This window comes from Macaca thibetana, chromosome 5, assembly GCF_024542745.1.
Source record: "Macaca thibetana thibetana isolate TM-01 chromosome 5, ASM2454274v1, whole genome shotgun sequence".
Taxonomy (NCBI): domain Eukaryota; kingdom Metazoa; phylum Chordata; class Mammalia; order Primates; family Cercopithecidae; genus Macaca; species Macaca thibetana.
Window position 1 is genome coordinate 184,553,391 of NC_065582.1, and position 20,241 is coordinate 184,573,631.

Sequence of the window (20,241 nt, forward strand, 5' to 3'; positions counted from 1 at the left end):
GCACCTCCCGAGTGCTCCCTGAGAATGACAGGAGCTCCCTGCTGTGGAGGGCACAGCAGCCCTGGGCCCAGACCCGAGTCTGTGGCATCACCAGTGGTGAGGAGGGATGCCTGTGACTAAGCAGGGAGGGGAGCCTGGAGGGTGTGGGGTGGCAGCCCCTCCCACCTGCCAGCAGCGGCTCCTGTAGCTGCGGGAATCACACACACAACCCTCAAGTTCAAGGAGCCCACCAGAGCCCACCCTCGTGCGTGAGGCCTTTCTGTCCCTGAGCAGGGTTGCTCATGGCAGAGGGAGGTCAGGACCTGCCCCGCTGCATCCTTACAGCAGGCCAGTGTGCTGGGGCCTCCACACACAAGAACCAAGAGTAGGATGGCCCCTGCCCCAGACTTGGGCACCTGAGGGCCTGCCTGGCAGAGGAGGACCAGCAGGACCACCGGAGAAGGAGCACACCTCGGGGCAGGCTGCAGGGAGGACCCTAGGCGCGAGACCCCGAGATGGAGCCAGAGCACAGAGGAAAAGCATGCACACGACTTCTCAGCCTCATGGCTACGATCATGGGCAGGAAAAGCAGCATTTTAAACCAAAGCAGCAGTTACCACAAGACGGATCCCAAGGGGCCACATCCTGAGTGGGGGACCCTCCACCCAGGCACCCTCCGACAGGGCCCGCTACTCACCATACTCAGAGCGCAGGTGGTCGGGGATGTGGGGCTCATACCCCTCCTTCTCAGGGACCTCCACAAAGTCCTCATCATCCTCATCTTCCTCCGCATCCCCCAGGGCTTCCGTCTGTGGAAAGACGCCCCAGCACAGATCAACCCCCAGACCCTGTGTATGAACACAGCTCTCAGTGGGCAGAGCCCTGGAAATGCCTTTTTGTTGTGGAACTTTTTCTCCCGCTCAGGGCTCCAGCACCAGCCACAGCTGGACCGCAGTTAGGGTTGTCTCCAAGGCTGCTCTCCTTCCCCAACACCACACCACCTCCGCACTGCCCCTGCGCTGGGGGCTGTTTAGAGTCTACGTCAAAACCACAAACTACAACCCTGGCTGACTCCCCAGGTCCCTGTGGGAGGTGAGGTCCTCATGTGCAATGGCGTCGCACTGGTGCGAGGGCGGCCGCGCCCCCGTGGCTTAGGGGAGTCATCTTCCCACCAGGTGGAGCAGGTGCATCTGCTCTTAGGCAACGGCCAGGGCTAGCTCCCCGTACAGGGTTCTCCCGTGGCGCTGGTGTGACAACAACATGTCAGATGACCGAAAGGGACAAGTACTTCTGGAACATTCTGTCCTTGAGGGCTTGCATGAAAACCACCTCAATTTCCTTTTGACAAGGTCACTTCTCTGCCAGGGTAGGTGTAGGGGATCCCTCACTGAGTCTGGAGAGCCCTCAGGCCACCCCCGCCTCCCTCCTCCCATGAGAAAAAGGCTGCCTGCCCTGAAAAAGCCTTTCTCTTCCCAAAAGCTGCTGCTGTAGTACTGGCTTCTGTGTGCACTCGGTAGCAAGCCCACTGCTTAGTAACATGGCCACACGGTGGGCACCGCCTGCTCCATCCATGTGCTCAGATGCGGCCATGGGCAAACTGTTCTCCGCCTCACCTTCCCACTGGCCTGCATCCTTCCAACAGCCCCACCACGGCCCAGGACAGGGTGTGGGAGCTCACACATAGCCCCCAGGGCACACCATCCTTCCCTGAGAGCCCCGCCTCTGCAGCTCACCCACCACAAACCTGGTGTGGGCTCAGCACAGCAGGGCGGTCATTCCTCACCTTCACCTTCAGCTCCCTCAGGCCAGGAGAGGGGCTGGCAGGGCTGCTAGGGCAGCTGAAGGTCATGCCCCCAGGGTGGCCAGGATGGAGGTGCCCTGGGGTGGCTAGGGTGGAGATGCCCCAGGGTGGAGGTGCCCCGGGGTGGAGGTGCCCCGGGGTGGAGGTGCCCGGGGTGGAGGCGCCTGCGTGGAGGTGCCCGGGGTGGAGGTGCCCGGGGTGGGGGTGCCCGGGGTGGAAGTGCCCCGGGGTGGAGGTGCCCGGGGTGGAGGTGCCCGGGGTGGGGGTGCCCCGGGGTGGAGGTGCCCGGGGTGGAGGTGCCCGGGGTGGAGGTGCCCGGGGTGGAGGCGCCTGCGTTCCTGTTCCCACAGCACTACAGCGGAGGGAAACTTCCCGGAAGGGAGATTCCTATCAGAGGAATGCCAAGCAAGGGGACCGTTAACTGGTTTATAAGAGAAAAACCGAAAACCAGAATCACTCCGACACACACCTTCATCTCTAAAAAGCATTCCCAGCATCAACACCTCAAAGGCGCCTGCAATCGCAGCTTTGTTTCCTGAAGGGAGGAAGGACAACTGAAGAGGGGCCTGACCCCTGACCCCCAGGGCAGGAATCCACATGTTCACCAGAGACGAAGCCTGGGTGAGCAGGAGACCGTGGCTCCACATCCAGCCCCCATAGAGCCAGGCCACACAAGGCCGCGGGGCCCGGGCACCAGCACCCTGCCGGGAGGTGGCTCCCACAGAGCCGGGCCACACAAGGCCGCGGGGCCCAGGCACCAGCACCCTGCCGGCAGGTGGCCCCGGCACCCGATCGTCAGACCAAGTGCACTTTGTTTGGGAGCAGCCACTGCCAGGCATCTGGGAAGCAGCAGACATTAATCACTGGAAACTGTAATTTTTGTTATCAGTCTAACACTGATCAAAAGGGAAGCCTGTCTCCACCGCTGACCTGTGAAACGTCCCAATTATACTCTTTGGAAATGACGGGGGCACTTAACTCCCGCGCTGAGCAAATGATGGCGATCCATCACGTCTGAATAACAACAAGCCACGGACCTGAAAATTATTTCTGTACAGAATCTGCCAGGAATTTATGAAAGGTGGAGAGCAGCCCAAGGTTTCAGGGCATTACGGTTCTCAGCCAGTGCAGCGCGGATCACACACTAAACAGAATTTATGTGTTTTAATTTTCTAAAAGGTAGATGTGGACCGGGTGCTACAATGCATAACATATAGTGCCAGATTTTAAATATGGGGGTCATTTTCAAAAAATATTATGCTTATTGCTCGCACCCTTGAATTTCATCGGGGACTTTTATCAAATTTTCATTTCCTAAAAAATATTCAACCGCTAAGCTAACTATTAGGAATTATACCTTCTTTCTCCCCAAATAATGGTTCATTTCTGTGATTAAATTAGAAGCCCTGGGTTCTCCTTTGTTCTTAAATTAGCGCTGATGAGGCCACCCTGGTCCTGGTAAGCGGCTCCCTCTAACACCAGCCAGGCCCGTGGGTGGATTTCCCTTCACCTCCAAGGAAGCCCCAGGGCTTTCTCCCGGGCAAGAGCCCACCACAGCCACCATCTCCATATTTCAGCTTGAAACTATTTAGAGGCTGTGGTAGCCCCTCAAACCACAGCAACTCAGGATTTAGGGACTTTACTGTTAATACTAAACGGAAGGCTGAAAGCTGCTGTTTTCAGGTTTCAATTCACACGGGATAAATTCTCATGTCTGAAACCCATAGACGCACAGTGTGGTCACCTCCGACACCCGGTGCTGGGCACACTGAAAGTCAGGGACAGGCGGGGGTGCTGACGGTGGGCAAGCTGGGAGCCCAGGACGCTGTGTGGCTGTTCAGGGGCCTGTTCGGAGGACAGGAACAGCGTGGTCACTGGGGACTGAGCTCCCCGAAGCCTCAAAGCGCACGGAGCCCAAAGGGAGGGTGAGACCCCACATGAAGCACCCCTTCCACGTGGTCCCACATGCCTCCAGTTCACCTCTAAGAAGTCAAATCATCAAGTGGTGACAGGCAAGAGCCACCCGCCCTCAAGGTCAGCGACAGACGAGCCGGGGGCCAGCACCATGTGTCTGCAGGCCCTGCCGAGGGGCTGGGCACTGGCGCTGGGGGGCTCTGGACGAGCAAGAATCCTGGAAAGGAGATCACACACCCTATGGCGGCGCTGGGACCGGAAATGTCTACAAAATGAGGTTAGGTTTGGAAAAGGTTCTCAGAGCAATCTGCTTTGACCCCGACCTGGAAGCTGAGCCTCCTGTGATAAAGCAGGGGTGTGGGAGGCACAGGTCACCCACAGGCTGCCCCTCCCAAGGGGACTGTGACCTGTGCCCACACCTTCCCTAACAGGCCAAGTCCCCTGCGAGGCACTGGAAGCCTCCCGAGGCTGGTCCGCAGTGCTGCAGTGCAGCAGCTATGGGAGCTACAGACCCTCGACACGGAGAGCCAAGACCGCCCGAGCACAGGCTGCCTCCAAAGGAGCCCTGGCCACCACGGGGAGGCGGGCAGGAGCACTTGGGGCCTCTGCTGGCTTCATACAAATGGATTCTCACCCACACTTAAAAGGATTTAGAAAAATGAGCCTCCACGATCATAATTAAACAAGCAATAAAACGGCTAAAATATACAATGCAATCAGTTCACAGGAGTAGGGTGGCGAGGTTACTAATTATTTGAGAAGGAAAGGAAGAGGAGAGGCCCGGGTGAAGGGGCAGGTCCGTCCACCACACGCAGGCTGGGAGATACAGCTGAGGCCATTAAATAAATTTTGTACGATCTAATTAACTTGGTATGCGGTCTCAATTACTTTTCACCCAAGAAATTACTTTTGTTCAGTTTTATGTGTGTGTGTTTCCCTTTTTAAAAAAAAAAAAAATGATGTAAGGCCTCGTCAGACAAGTGAGTTCCAAACTACATTTGTCTTTCAGCGCCTTGATGGCTATGCGTTTAAAAACCCATTCTATCTTATAAACTAAAAATTAAACGTGCTCAGCTGTGATGGTCCTCATCGCATCTGCTATTTATATGCTAATGCCCTCCCTGGAAGGCCGTGCAAATTGCCCGGCCAGGCCAATATCTCATGTGCATCTCCGGCTGCCAGGGACGCACCTTGAGAGGACGGAGGGCGGCGCGGAGCAGGGCTGACCACAGTGAGCGTGCGGGAAGGACACCTGGCGGGCAGCACTGTCGGGGCCGAGCGGAACCTGCTGGACACAGACACAGCACCATGGGCACGTCCTCACCTCTGAAACGAGAGCCTGGAGGTTCTGCTGAGGCAAATCGTTGCTTTCTAGAACGACTGGCTCTTTACTATAAAATCTACACTCATCAATACGCTCTTACAAGACTATCACAAAACACAGTGCTGTGGGCCTCTTCCCATTCTCGTCTAACCCAGATCATTCCCAGGGATGAGGCTCAGACAGACCTGCCCTTGGGAGCTGCTAACCAGTACGGTGGGCCTCGGGCCGCTTCCTGGAGTCCCAGTTGCAGGGCCAGGGCCACAGCACCACAGGCCTGGGGGCCTTCTTGGGCGTGAGAGGAGGAGGCCTCAGGTTCACAGGATGCCTGGAGGTCGATTCCAGAGCCAGGCTGGGGGCAAAATTTCTGCCAGGTCCCCAGGGCCGCCTGCCAGATGGAGACATACATCTGCCAACCAGATGCGGGCCGGGGGTCCTGGGTGTCTGTTGCCCTCCAGATGGATGGAGCTGGGCCAGGGCGGCCTCTTCTCCTGGGGCAGCCAAACTGGCATTTGTCCCTGGGTCCCACACAGGACGCTCTGAGCAGAGGCTGTGGGCCTGGTTCTTGCTGAGCAGGAGCGCTGTGTGCGGTGCTGGGGAAGCAGCTCGAGGCACCAGGGGTCACAAACGCCCCCTTCAGTGGAGAGCGGAATGACTTCTTACGTCTGGCACCTCCAGATCTAGTAGCTCCTGCCCCCGAGCTCTGCAGGGAAAGCTAACTCTGGGCTCGGGAAAATGAGGGCTGCCTGTGTCCTCGCTTCTGGATTCCAGTGAGACACACACACACACACACACACACACACACACACACACGGGGGCGGGAAAGGACCCCGCTTCAGCCTGACCTTTTCAGGGAAGGAGAGGGCAGCCAGGGCCCACAGGGGCCAGAATGCCAGCCTCCGGGAAGCGGGCGGAAGTTCAGCTGTGCGGCCACAGTGCCAGGTCGTCAGGCAGCCCTCAGGCGCACTCACATTCATCAGGCGGCCAGGCCTGGACAAGGAGGCTGGGCCCACACAGCTTCTCCAGGGCTCAGCCTCCCGGTCTGTAAAATGGGGTGGAAAACCAATCGACCCCACAGGGCTGCTTTCCAAACGAACGGGGTAACAGCCTGGGGAGGTGTTTCAAGCAGCGCTGGGCTTGTCTGGGAAGTGCCCTCTGTTTTGCAGACAGGTACTGAGGGATGGTGAAGGCCCAAGAGACAGGCCTGAGCCACCTGTGTGAGAGGGAGGGCTGGCATGAGCCCCGGCTGGGCCTCAGATGTTCTCCCCGTGTTCCCCGTGCTGACTCCGGAGAGCCCGTGTATCTGCGCCCCCCGGCGGGCGGCCCTCGGACACGGCGGCGGACGTGGCGGCTTGGCCTTCGGCGTGATGGAGGGGCCCCATCACCCAGGAAGGTTCTTTCCCGGCCCTATGGCGGTCCAAGGTTTCCCGACAGTGCTGATTTAGGTCCCTCCTCCCCTGCCTGTGCCTGGTGGGTCCACATTTCATCCCTGGGTTTTTAGTTTCTGTCCTTTACACCTCTCGGAAGTCAGACACTCCCACGGCTCCAGAGCATCACAGAAAACTTCCCCTCACGCACAGCAGGGAAAGGAGGTGGGGCCTCCATCCCAGGGGCTGACAGGGTCCCCAGGACGCTGTCGGCTGCATCCCGGAGCCCACTGAACATCAGAGGGCAAGAGAATGCTTCTGGCATCTAACTCCAAAGATCAGAGCTCTGGTGGTAAGGCCGGTGGAGAAGGCAGACAGGCAGCCGACAGAGAAAGAAAACCACAGAGTTGGGGGGACGACTCCAGTTCTGTGAGCAATGGAGGACGCACCCACGTGGCTGCCCCAACAGCCTCAACACCGGTGAGAACAAAAACAAATGCATCTTTCAGCCACGGAAACAAGTAACCCAGTAACTAGCAGAAGGAAAGAGCCACGCTGACAGTACTAAAGAGAACGATGCTTAAGATGGTTTTCTGACTCACTGCCTGATAGGAAATTAATATTTTGTTAATTATACAATACAAAGTAATTGGTGATCTGAGCTATGTAATTTGGCAGCAGGCAATGTGAAAGTTTCCAGAGGATTTTTATCAGCTCAGTGAATGACGCAGCCACGGATGATCACACCTGCCCTGGAGTGCGGCAAGGCTGGACACCCAATCTACCAAATGACGCTGCACATTGATCTAGGAGATTCACCCTCAGCCTGCTCCCAGACGGGAGCCACAGAGGCACTCCAAACGCACGGCACACGGATGGAAGCCACAGAGGCCACTCCAAACGCACAGCACACGACAGAAGCCACAGAGGCACTCCAAACGCACGGCACACGGACGGGAGCCACGGAGGCGCTCCAAACGCACGGCACACGGACGGGAGCCACGGAGGCGCTCCAAACGCACAGCACACAGACGGGAGCCACGGAGGCGCTCCAAACGCACAGCACACGGACGGGAGCCACAGAGGCAGTCCAAACGCACAGCACACGGACGGGAGCCACGGAGGCGCTCCAAACGCACAGCACACGGACGGGAGCCACAGAGGCAGTCCAAACGCACAGCACACGGACGGGAGCCACGGAGGCGCTCCAAACGCACAGCACACGGACAGGAGCCACAGAGGCAGTCCAAACGCACAGCACACGGACGGGAGCCACGGAGGCGCTCCAAACGCACAGCACACGGACGGGAGCCACAGAGGCAGTCCAAACGCACAGCACACGGACGGGAGCCACGGAGGCGCTCCAAACGCACAGCACACGGACGGGAGCCACAGAGGCAGTCCAAACGCACAGCACACGTATTCAAACCAGCGTGAGCATTTTCTGAAGACAGAACATCTGTGTCAAAAGGAAAACAATACTACGTAGAAACCAAGCGGAAATGATAAAAAGGAAAGACACAGTGTCTGCTCCCGGGTGACTGCCTGAGAGCCTCGGCACCAGCACCGGCCGGAGCCGCCACAGGATGGGCTGGGCCTTCCAGCGCTGGGCTCCGGGCTCCTGCCTGCTGCAAGCAGCGCTGCGTGTTCCCATCTCCTACACAATTGTTGGAAGTTCTAAAAATATTTAAATCAGGCATGATTGAATTAGCGTGCTCTGTTCTACACACAGAGTTAACGACGCCAATCCCGTGCTAAATGGGGAGACACTGAGGGAAGTGATTTAAACCCTCTGTAAATTTTATTCGAAAATTAACGAGGAGCACCTCATTCATAATTTCTAATTAAAACGGCTCTAATTAACATCCACGTTCGTCAGCCAGCCACCTGCCGCATACGCACCACTCGGACACGGTGGCCGCGCGGAGCCAGGAGGGAGATGGGCAGATACTGCAGTGGCGCCGCGGCATTTATTCTGGGAAGCACCACTCACCTGAGCCAGGCGAGCCCGCCAATCACTTCATCTCCAGGCAGCTCCTCGCACTCCAGCTGCCGCGAGCAAAATCTCCAAGGACTTCAGAGCAGTGCTTTAAAAAACATCAGTTTGTGGAGAAGAGTCTAGAAAGTGTCCATTCAACTGACAAAGGAGCAGCGTGGCGCCTCCCTTCCTGCCAGAGCTGTGACATCCTCAATCCAGCCTCACAGGCCCTGCTGCCCTTGCACACTCACCAGCTCTGAAGCACAGCTGCGGCGCGTCTGCTGGCCAGACCGTGTGGTCGAAGGGGGCGAGGGGCCCTCCAAGCACCATCAGTCCTGGCCGCAGACACCCCCCACCCAGTGCCACCACTCAGATCTCAAGAGGACGCACACAGATGGGTCAGGAGTGGGCCCTCGGCCAGCAGGAGTGAGGAAGGACAGTGGAAGGGCAGCAGGTCCCAGGTGCTGGGTCAGGGTGGCTGCCTGTGTGCCAAGGGCCAGGGTCATGCGCCACGGAGGGGCGGTGCTGGTAGCTCCACCACGTGGGGTGTGAGACGCTCACGTCAGTCACTCAGAAGCTCAGAGACAGCTAACAGCATTGGCAGGGTCCCCGGGACCTGGTGGGTGGGAGCAGCAGCAGCTGGGGTCCTTCAGGCGGCCATGCCCTGCCCAGCATTCTCCTGCATGGCCTGGCCCACACCCATCTTGCGGGCCCTGGCCCCCACAGACCAGGCCCTGAATATAGCACCCCTGAGCAGCCCCTGTGGCAGGAGGGGCTGGCGCTGCAGCCAGGAGGGCCCGCAGCCGGCAGAGGTCCGGGAGGCCAGCTCTCCTAAGCCCACACGGGGCAGGGGCCAGGCTGAGCTAAACACTCACGGGAGAGCATGCAGGGCCCCTGGCACAAGGGAGTTTGCATCCACTAGGGTGAGGTGGAGCTGTGGGTGCAAGTCAGCCATGGCCGGGAGCCTGCAGGCCTTGCCGGTACCGCGGCTGTGCTGAATTAGAGTCCCGACTCGGGGAGCGGCAGCTCCTCATCCTCACCCAAGTAGGCCAAGCTGCCAGCAGCCCCGGAGGCTGCCCAGACGCACTTCCACCAGCCAGCCCCAGCTGGGGGCCGTCCCAGATGCTGTGGAGCTATGAGATGCAGGCAGGGGGAGCACCCAACATTCCAGAAGGTTCCACTGCCAGAACCTCAGGCCAAGGAGAGCCACCTGGCTGCCCCAGCCCCAGCACTGCTGCTGGTACTAAAAGGACTGTGCCAACTGGAAGGGCCCAGGCCTGATGAGACTAGACCATGCCACCCATCAACCCCCTCTGCTCTGTGGACCCTCACCAATAAGCCAGCTGCCCCAGGGGTTTCCACTGCCAGGCAAAGGCCCACCAGCCACCTTCAGACAAAACTGTCTGCAGACTGCAGGAGCCGCACCAGGTGGGTCCAGGGTGGCAGCTGCACAGGGGCAGCGCCCGGTACAGGGTCTCAGCGTGAGGCTCCAGCAAGCCTCGCCCGTGCCGTGGAGACTGGGCAGTGACCTTCAAAGGGCCCCAGTGTGAGCCACAGGGAAGCGCCCTGACACAGCTGGCAGCCCCCACGCGGCCCACTCGGCAGCGGTGACAGGGGCTGCCATCGGGGCCTGATCCTGCAGCTGCCATCCTGTGGGCCTGAGTGCGCTGGGCGTGAGCAGTGGGCTCACCCTGATCCTGACGTGCTGACAGCACTCACCATCTTCCTCCTCAGCCTAGACCAGCATGCTTTCTCATTGCAAAAAGTATATTTTTGTCACAACTCACAAAAGCATTTCCTCGTGGAGCGAGGTGTTGACCAGCACCCACAAACACCGCCACACACGAGCGGCGAGCGGCGCGGCCACCGGGCTCCCACACGACTATAAATTCTCCGGGAATCAGTTTCGGACTTAAAGGAGAAAAGCAAGCTCGCCCTCTGCTGGCCCCGGGGCGTCTGCACACCCCCGCCATGCTGGGGACGCGGGCCACTGACCCGGGGAAAACCACAGGCTCCGCATTTCATCCAGAGGAGCTTCCCGGCCCCCCACTTCCATGGCCCCGTACATCTGCCGCTGTGGAACCCGACCTCTTCCTCAGCCAGGAGCACGATGTCACTTCCACCGCAAAGCTTTCCTTAACGTGGGGAGAGCCAAAAGGCCAGCATCTCCCAGGCCAGGGCTGGGTTTGGGGTCCGAGTTCAGGGGTGTTGGGGTTCAGGGCTTGGGTTCCCTGAGGGAGAGGCGCCTGACAGACAGCACTGCTGTGAGAGCCCAGGGTGGCCGCGGTGTGCCTCCAGTCCCAAGGCCTGACTGCTGGGTGCCGCCGAGGACATCTGCAGAGGACCCCAGCTCTCAGGCCCTTCCAGGCACTGAGGCCCGGATTTCCATTCTGTGCTCAGGCAGTTCAAGGCCCTGGCACAGCAGCGTGCCGGGCACCGCCACCCTTGACCGGCTCCAACACGCCCAATGCGACGGTCTCTGCTCCCAGCTTCACCCCGCCAGAGGCACCCCATACCTCCCTCCAGCCTCCAGCCCCTCATGGTGGCCCTGCCCCTTCTAACCCTACGCTCCTTGCTCAGGGAAGTGCAGTGCCCCCTATGACCCTCCCAAGCCCCTCGCAAAGCCCAGCAGACAGTAACCCAAGTCTCCACCCCTAAGTTCACTGGAGACCGCGGTGACCCTCTTGGCCGTCTGAGGGCTTGCCGGGGGTCTCTCCTCTGGTGGACACAGTGCCCGCCAGGACAGGCGCCGCACTGCGGATGACTCCCTAGAAGGACTTGTGGGGGCACAGCCTGACTGGAGGCTTCCTGGAGGCACGAGCAGCACTCAGCACCTCTGCTAAGCTACCATACACGGCAGCCGGGCAGCACCCAACAGCTGCACCATCCCCTCTGCCACGGCGATGACCCTGGGCTCACAGGAAGCCCTTGCTGGGGCTGAGTGGGCTTGGGGTGTGGTTGGGTTCTGCCAGGTTGGGTTCTGCCAGGCCCACAGGCCCAGGGTGCAGCCCGCCACAGCTTCTCCTCCCCCACTGAGGCCTTCTGGACGCCTTCCCGCTTGCCCACTCACCCTGTGCCCCTGCCCTCCCTTGGGCTCGACGTCCAGCTCCTTGTATTTTCTCAGCGCAAGCTCCAATTCCGCCTTCAGGTCAACGGCGCGCTTTAAACATCCGCCGTGGGTCCCAACGCGGGTGAAGCGCTGCAAAACGGGGGTGCGAATAGCTCAGGGGCCTGGCCGGCAGGCCCCAGGAAGCCGTCCCGCCGGGAGGCACACGCCAGGTCCACCGGACCAGGGGGTCTCTGGTACACCTGGGGTGCAGAGGACGAAGCTGCAGGTGAGGGACAGAGCCCTTGCGGGTCAGGGACCTTTCAAGTCACCAGACCACGCCCCCGGGCCACAGCGCCCCCAAGAAAGGGACCCCCCATGCCTGGTGCTCTGCACACGGCCCTCCACCCACAGGTCCCAGGTTTGAGGCTCACCTGGATCCACGAGCACACGGCCGGCAGGAACTTGTTCCGGATGAGCTTGAGTGTGTCGCGGGCGGCGTGGACGACAGCGAGGTTGTCCTCATTTTCCTGCACCTTCAGGCCCTCTGGGGAGAGGCACACAGAGGTCACCCGAGGGCGCCGGCTGGCATCTCCCACAGGCCCCGGAGAGGCGGACCACGCAGTGAAGGCTGCTCTAGCCTGAGGGGAACCTGCCAGATGCCCATGCCTGCCCCCAGGAATCCCAAACCTGATGCTGTGAGAAGGAAGTGTTTTATGATCTTAGAAAAGAACACTGTGGCTTCACACCGAAGCCTCCCCTCACACACAGCTCCACTGCCTGTGTCTCAATCTCCTTGGCTGCAGCCATCCCATCTGGAGGGGCAAGACCACCCATGGCCTCTTCTACTCACTGCCCCCACCCGCCGGGCACAGAACCTTCCCCTCCACAGACTACCCCACAGGACGGGGCCTGCCCAGTCCAGCCTCACCGGCCCCCACCCACCCCGGCCTCTCCTCCGCCGGACACCCCAGCTCCAGCTCTGCTCTGCCGTGGCTTCCCCCACTGTGGCACGCTCAGCGTCCGGCACAGGGCTGTGCTCTGTGCAGGCAAGGACAGCCCTGGGCTGGCAGCAGCGGTGTCCACCCCGCACAGGCCTGCAGCCTCACTGCTGAGGCACCTCCGGGCAGCTGAGCCCTGAGGATCAGTTCTCCCAGCAGCTTCCCAGCCCGGCTGCTTCCTGGCCCTGGTGAAGGGACACCAGCTGTGCCTGCTTCCAAAGAAGCAGGTTCCTCAAAGAGAGCGATTTGAAGCCATGCACAGACCCAAAGGGCCCCAAGGGGAGCATCAGTGGGGTTGGGAGGAAGCTGGGGCTGGGGGAGCGGAGGGCGGCTGTGTCTCAGCAACCCTCACCCACCCAGGCTGCAGTGCCGAGGCTGCAAGTGGCCATTTCTGGATCACATTTTCCTCCCAGCAAGGGCCGGTGCTACCTGACCCCTCACGGCAACATGGGACCGTGACAGGCCTGTGAGCTGGCGGGACGCCCACACAGCCTGCCCAGGGCTCCTGGTCACTTGGCGGTCAGGCCTGTGCTCCCTCATCCTTCGAGGACCACACCAGCCTCGAGACCCCACCTCACCCCAATTCTGTGGGTCCTTGCTCTGTCCACAGCCTTGCTGAGGTGGGGGCTGCCATGAGCTCTTAGAAGTGTCCCCGTGGCCACAGAGGCCTGGCATGGGTGGGGGGATCCCAGTGCAGAGGCCACACAGAAGGAAAAGCCTGGTGGTGACCCCTGATCTAGCCCCCCAGGGGAGGCCCCTGCAGTCCAAAGCTCCGGGACCGGGTGCCAGTGAGGGAGGGGCCTACCTGGGAGCTGGGGCAGGGCGACGCCGCAAAGATCCCGGGAAGGCAGTTACCTGAGCAGAGCTCCACGTCCAGCGTGTACTTGTGTGAGCCAAGCCCGTGGCTCCGCACAAATTCCTCGAGGTCACTGTCCTCATCCTCATCTGAGGGGTCACCTGTGGCTGTTTGGGGTGGTTGTGCCCTGCCACCCGCTCTAGGGTGGCCTGCAGAGGCAGGCAGGTCTCTACTGCAGCAGGGCTGCTCCCCGTCCCAGGGGTCAGGGGTGCCAGACCAGCAAGGGCCCACCTGGCCCGCGCAGGAGGAGTGAAGGGCATCGGACGTGCCGGAAGCCACGTCAAGCGATTCTGTCTCCGGGTTCGGGTGAAAGTCAAAAGGCACCAGTAGCCTAAAGCAGCTCTCTACCTCCATCAGGCAGGATTCAATTTCTCCAGACATTTCTGCCAGAAGATCAAGACACCCGTTTGCACCACCATGTGGAGCAAAAGCACCAGCCCACCCAAAACCACACCCAGAGGCCCACTCCCCCCAGGGCGTCACTTTTCAGGTGGAATGTAGTGGTACAATCACAGCTTACCCCAGCCTCAACCTTCCAGGCTCAGGTAGTCCTCCTGCCTCAGCCTCCTGATTAGCTGGGACTACAGGCACGTGATACCATCAACTAATTTTTTTGTAGAGACAGGGTCTCGCTATGTTGCCCAGGCTGGCTTCGAACTGCTGGACTCAAGTGATCCGCCCGCCCTGGCCTCCCAAAGTGCTGGGATAACAGGTGTGAGTCACTGCGCCCGGCCGTGCAGTGCACTTTTCAACTGCTTCCTAAAGCACCCAGCTCAGCAGCTGGGCTTGCAGGCAACCTCTCTGCACCCCTGGGTAGCAAGCACGAGTGTGCAGGGAGGTCAGCCTGCCTGCACTTCCCAGGACACGGCTGCACCTCCTTCCTGGGGCAACAAAACAGCTTTGTTCATGCCACAACTCTCGGGCTGGAGCAGCTTTCCTCCTGGCGGCCTCCTCATCGTCTAGGCGCCTGGCTGCCTGCCTTGTGGGTTCCCCTGAGGCCTGTGTTTCCCAGAAGTGGCCTGCGGCAGGGCCCGCGTCTGCAACCACAGTCTGTCAGGGGAAGGATCTGGGGCACATGTAGTCTGAAGACACGGCTGTGCCTCCACCCATGCCAGGAGGTATCTCAGGAGGGCCGTGGCACCCCCTCCTCACACCATCGTGATGACACTCACGAGAAAGACTGACTGCCGGGAAGCAAACGGTGAAGTTTTGGGGAAGGGGCTGGCAAGGCAGTCACAAAATAAACAAGTGGCAGGGCCTTCAGCCAGGCTGGGGCTCAGACCACTGCCCACAGGCACACCTGTGCCCGGTATCTCTGTCCAGGGGTCTGCGCAGCAAACGGGCGTGGGTGAATGTGACCACCAGAGGGCGTGGGAGAGGCATGGACGGCCCAGGAGGCCCCTGCAGGGTGCTGGGCGGGGTCCTATGGCTGAGAATGCCTTCCAGCCCGATGTGAATCATCTCTACCTAGCCTGTCTCAAAACCTGGGTCCCTTGCGGCCAGGGCCCTGGGACCAGGAGAATGAACTGCCAGACCACGGGCAACCCCCAGAGGTGTGGGCCCCTCCCTCTGTCCTGGGCACTTGCCTTGCATCTCCCTCTCCGCCTGGCTGGCTCTTTCTTGGTAAATTTTATCCAAGTGCTTCTGCTTCTCCTCTTCTCTCTTTCTTTCTGCCAGAGTCCGAGCATTTGTGTCTTGAAAATCCACCTGAGCAATTGAAAATAAAGACTAGGGTCGGCCGGGCGTGGTGGCTCACGCCTGTCATCCCAGCACTTTGGGAGGCCAAGGCGGGCAGATCATGAGGTCACGAGTTTGAGACCAGCCTGACTAATACGGTGAAACCCCATCTCTACTAAAAATACAAAAATTAGGCTGGGCGCGGTGGCTCATGCCTGCAATCCCAGCACTTCGGGAGGCCGAGGCAGGTGGATCACAAGGTCAGCAGATAGAGACTATCCTGGCTAACACGGTGAAACCCCGTCTCTACTAAAAATACAAAAAATTACCCAGGTGTGGTGGTGGGCGCCTGTAATCCCAGCTACTCAGGAGGCTGAGGCAGGAAAATGGCGTGAACAAGGGAGGCGGAGCTTGCAGTTAGCTGAGATCGTGCCACTGCACTCCAGCCTGGGCGACAGAGTGAGACTCCATCTCAAAAAAAAAAAAAAAAAAAAAAAAAAAAAAAGCTGGGCGTGGTGGCAGGCGCCTGTAGTCCCAGCTACTTGGGAGGCTGAGGCAGGAGGATCACTCGGACCAGGGAGGTGGAGGTTGCAGTGAGCCGAGGTCGCACCACTGCACTCCAGCCTGGGGGACAGAGCGAGACCCTGTCTCAAAAACAACCACCACCACCATAACAAAAACTAGGGCCATCTATACAGAATGTGAGGAAGATAAAGCTCAAGTAAGCCTAACAAAAGACACAGCATTCACGTGTGGCCGGGAGCCCTGCACATCTGTAAGTTCACAGTGGTTTTTTCTTTTTTTTAAGAGCCAGGTGTCTTGCTGTGTTGCCCAGGCTGGACTCACTCCCAGGACCAGGTGACCCACCAGCCTCGGCTTCCAGAGTCAGCAGGACTACGGGTGTGCACCCTCACACCCAGCTATTCACAGTGCATTACAACAAAACACAATGCACACCTCTCTGCTGTCGGAGCCTGGGAACGCCAGCACATCTGCTAACTCAAAAGAGGCGACGAGACTTCTCACCGCAAGTACCTCACAGGTAGGCAAGCAGTGTGCTTGTTCCATTGGCAGGCAGGGGCTGCTGACTGGACCCAGGGGTCTGAAACAACCCCTGAGCATGAACCCTGGGAGACAGGGCACTCCAAGGGCACACAGGGAAGCCAGCGGGGCCGGGTCATTGCACTGGGGAGGCCTGAGCCTTCGTGGCGGGTGGGGTAAGAGGCACGGTAGGGTAAGGGGCACGGGAGGGTCTGGGCAACGAGGCTGGGTTCAGGCCACAGCAGCAGATCCTGGTGGGTTTCATCATGCCAGGAACCAGCCAGAGCCCACAGCAGGACCCGGGTGGAGCCTTAAAGTGCAAGGTTGGGACAGGTCCCAGAGTCCAGGGGCCACTGCCATAGAAAATGCTGCATCTGAGAAGTTGGAATGGCTTTTCCTTTGTCTCCTACACACACATAAAAAATGACGCATGCAACCTCAGCTCCATCCACACACACAGCTTATGCTCTTCCTTTCAGAGCTGCGCCGCCCCTATCAGGGAGGCCCTGACCCCAGCTGCTGTCCACTTTCCCACATTCCACGGACGGTCTGGTAGCCGGGGTGCTCAGGCAAGGCCAAGCAGGCCCCTGCCGTGCCAGGTCCGACAGGAAGGGCATCTTCACCCTGGTACAGTCTGCCCTCCTCATGTCAGGTAACCAGAGTCTCTGAGAAAATGGGCCAGGCCCACCTACCTTTTTGTTGTGTCTTAAGAAGTGGTAGCCCAAGGCAAGCTTCTTGTAGGCCTCCCCGAACTTCTCATTCCACCCTTCCACGGCCCGGGTGGCCGCCTGCCTCAGCCTCTGTGCCGCCTCCCTGGGGGGTGGCAGAGGCTGTGCGGGATCCGTGCCCAGCGTGAGCTCCAGGAACTCCTGGAAGTTGGAAACAACCAGCATCCGGAACTGGTGAGACCTGGCAAAGAGTTCGTCCACGATCTGGAAGGCTGAGAGGCGGATCTCGGCGTGTTCCTGGGTCAGCTGTGCTATCAGCAGGCGGTAGGCACGGCTCAGCTGCTCCTCTGAAGACCTGGGGATACGAGCCAGCCTGACCCAACTGCCCGGCATGCAGAGGATGGGTGGGGGGAGACTCTCCGTACAGGGATGCTGCATGCACGTAGTGGCAGGGACCACCACTGCCTTCCCATCTTCGTTCTCCCCTTTTCTAGAGCAGGGTCTGCATACTGCCGCCCAAGGGCCCCATCTAGTTCCCCAGCCCCTGCCTGTTTCTGTGTGGCCCACAAGCCAAGAATGTTGAAACAAACGAAAAATACTTGATGAAATGTGAAAATTATATAGACTTCAAATGTCGGTGGTCATTCACAAAGTTTCATTGGAATGTGGCCCATTTATCCAGCTGCATCATCTACAGCTGCGTTCACAGAGCTGAGGCCTTACGGCAAAGCCTGAAACACAAACCATCCCGCCCTTTAAACACATGCCACCCGGCACAACGCAGACCGCCCGGCACAAACGCACACCGCCCAGCACGCACACTGTTCAGCTGGGTGCCTCCTGATGCAGGAAGGAAGGGAAGGCCTAGAGCTCGGGACATCTCCCAGCCCCTCCTGAATGCTCCTCTTCCCAGCTCCTGGCCCCACATAAACCATTGCGAATCGGATTTCCTGGTGCATGCTGCAAAACCTGACCTGAAATTTTCTATTAAAATGTCAACACTCCATTACGCTATAAACAATCTGTAAGTTCTCGTTTTACAAACGCAGGATACAGGATAATGAGTGTCCTCGACTTATGCTCCACCCTCCGAGGGGAAGTTCTGCTTCCCCCATGAATCTCTGGCTGCCTGAGGGTGACCTGCAGAGATCCTGGGCGGCGTATTCCCCGGAGGGAGAAGTGAACAGGGGTGGATATACCCTAAAGGCGATGGACCAACTCGCCCATCAGCAAGCTCTATTCTCTCCCTTCGCAAAGTCCAACAGCAAAGAAAAAGACACACGTTTCTCTCTAAATCACATATGTGCACTCAGGAAACGGGAATGAAGAGAGAAGCACCAAGCACGGAGCAGTGATGGGTCTGCAACGCCACACGCCCCAAACCCAGAACATGACCACCCATCAGAGCTGGGTACTGCAGGGCCCTGAGAAAATGTCCTGGGTGTGTCCTCGGGTGGTTCTCTCCCAGGTCGGGGCAGGAAGGCAGGGCCCTGTGTGTGTCCTGGGCTCTGTGGGCCAGTCAGTTACTGTGAGTTACTAAACCCTAAGACATACTTGCAAATTTTCTTCAGTTCCTTCATTTTCTCAGGATTTAGTCTGGGTTCTCCTGAAGTTGTGAGCTCTTCTACCAACTTGGAAAGTTTCTGATCCATATCTAGAAATAGGTAAGGCACAAATGCTAAATCGCCATCTGTATTTTATAGCTCTTGCTGTTATTAACGTGTTTACTGGGCTCTACTATAAACCGAAAGTTCCGGGAGGACCCTGAGCCTGGGGTCCATCTGCCGTTACCTCTGGGGGCGCCTCTCTGGGAAATGTGTCCGGCAAGGCCTTTACAGCGGTGATTACGGTCAGTTTTAAAAGTGAACCTTCAACTCGGGACCTCTACAATCCCCTGCGTGTGGGACGCTGCACTGAGGGCCGTGCGTTAAGAACCAGTGGCACTGTCCAAATCAGCTTTTGCCTAACGTGACTGTTGCTGTTTCCCTTATTCACTGATTCCGCAGGGCAGCCTCCAGCAAGGCTGCAGAGGCCAAAAGGAGCCAAGAAATTCTGAGATCAATGAAAGTCGCGCCCGGAGGCCAGGGGCGGCCCTAACGGAGGCAGCCCGCCCGGAGGCCCAGGGTCGAGCACCGCGGCGTGCAGGGTGGGAAGAGGCGAGAGCCTGCAGCACTGCCAGGAAAAGGCCGAAGGACCCGGAAGGAAGCGCCAGGGGAGGCCGGGGCGGAGGCTGGGGAGCTGCGCCCTACCCGGGGAAAGCAGCGGCCCGGCGGGGCCGCGCGAGGCTGGGGCCGCGGGGTCGCCCTCGCACAGCGGCTGCACCGGGCGGGCGCGCAGCCTTCGGCGGTGCTCGGGGGCTGCGGCCTGTCACTCGGCCCTGGGCCCGCCCTCCGGCCCCGCCGCCGGCGCTCTCGAAGACACGGGACACGCTCCGCGCGCAGGTCTCTGCCCGGCGCCCGCAGAGCCGCCGGTGCTGAAGGTGCTCGACCCCCGCCCCCCAGCGCAACCACAGCCCCACCTACCGCTGACTCGGCGCTCGCCTCGCCCCGCCCCTTCCGGCGGGCGGACCGCCCCTCCTGTCAGGTGCCCAAGAGCTCTACAGCCATTGGCTGTCCCTGGGCCGGACGCATCAGGAGCTGGGGTCACCACGGCGACGACTGCACCTACCCCTTGACGCGGCCGTTCTCGCTGTTGCCCCATCCTTTCCGGCAAAGGCCCCGCCCCTATCACGTGCCCTGAGCTCGGCAGCCAATGGCTCACCCTGGCCGAGGAGGCGCAGGCGCAAAGACGCGGCCGAGGTCTGCGCGGTGACGTAGGCGCGCTCCCGGCGGGGGCGGGGCAGCCTGGGATGGGAGACGCGCTAGAAAAGAGGCGGGAGGGCGCAGAAAGTCCTTAAAGGGGCTGCGGTGTGCGGGCGCCGGGGACGGGGCCGGCCCGGAAACTGAGGCCGAAAAGAAGTTCCGGTCTGGGCGTCAACGCCACGCCTGCCGGGACTTTCGCGGCCAGGTCCCTTCCGCTGCGGAGGGCCGGTGAGGACTGCCCAGGCGGGAGGGCGCGGGTCCCTGGACCCTGGCGCCCTGGACCCCGCGGCGCCTCCCCGCTCGGACCCGAGAAGGGAACCCCTGGGCGGGCTCGGGGTTCTTCGGGGCCCAGCTCGGCGCCAGACACACAGCAGATACCCCTGGGCCCGGGCTGGCCCCGGGCAGAATGAGGAGCAGAGGCGCCGTCCGTCCTGCCGCCGAGGTCCGCAGCCTGGAACGGAGGGGAGTGCGAGGCCGGCTGCGGACGGACCGACCTGGAGGTGGCTCAGGAGGAACGCGGTGTGCACCCCACTCGCGGGGCGCCCGGCACAGGCCACGCAGAGCAGACGCCCAACTGGGCGTCCGGGGCTGGGTGCATGGCGGGGGCCGCCGCCGGCGGGGCGGCGGGCCGGGGTTTCTTTTTCGGGGGGATGGGTATGCCCTTGCATTAGAGTGGTGGTAGCTCACAACCCTGTTAATCGTGTTTTTGTAGGGTGGGTTTCTCAGTAAAGCAGTTCTTTTAAAAAAGAAGAGGGACTCCCTGCGCCGCCCCTCTCTGCAGCACCAGCCTC

General features: G+C 60.0%; 1 protein-coding gene across 1 annotated transcript in view; it reads right to left on the minus strand.

The window, feature by feature from the left end:
• The window catches only part of UVSSA (UV stimulated scaffold protein A), a 43,349-nt gene extending 23,999 nt beyond the window's left edge, over nt 1-19,350 (minus strand). The window contains exons 1-8 of the mRNA XM_050790805.1: nt 19,172-19,350; nt 18,204-18,303; nt 16,674-17,004; nt 14,850-14,970; nt 13,263-13,646; nt 11,841-11,953; nt 11,431-11,559; nt 677-788 (exon numbers count right to left, since the gene is read on the minus strand). Of these exons, the coding sequence (XP_050646762.1) occupies nt 677-788; nt 11,431-11,559; nt 11,841-11,953; nt 13,263-13,646; nt 14,850-14,970; nt 16,674-17,004; nt 18,204-18,303; nt 19,172-19,349 (1,468 nt within the window). The 5' untranslated portion in view covers nt 19,350. The remainder of the gene's footprint in view (nt 1-676; nt 789-11,430; nt 11,560-11,840; nt 11,954-13,262; nt 13,647-14,849; nt 14,971-16,673; nt 17,005-18,203; nt 18,304-19,171) is intronic.
• Nucleotides 19,351-20,241: the final 891 nt, after the last annotated feature.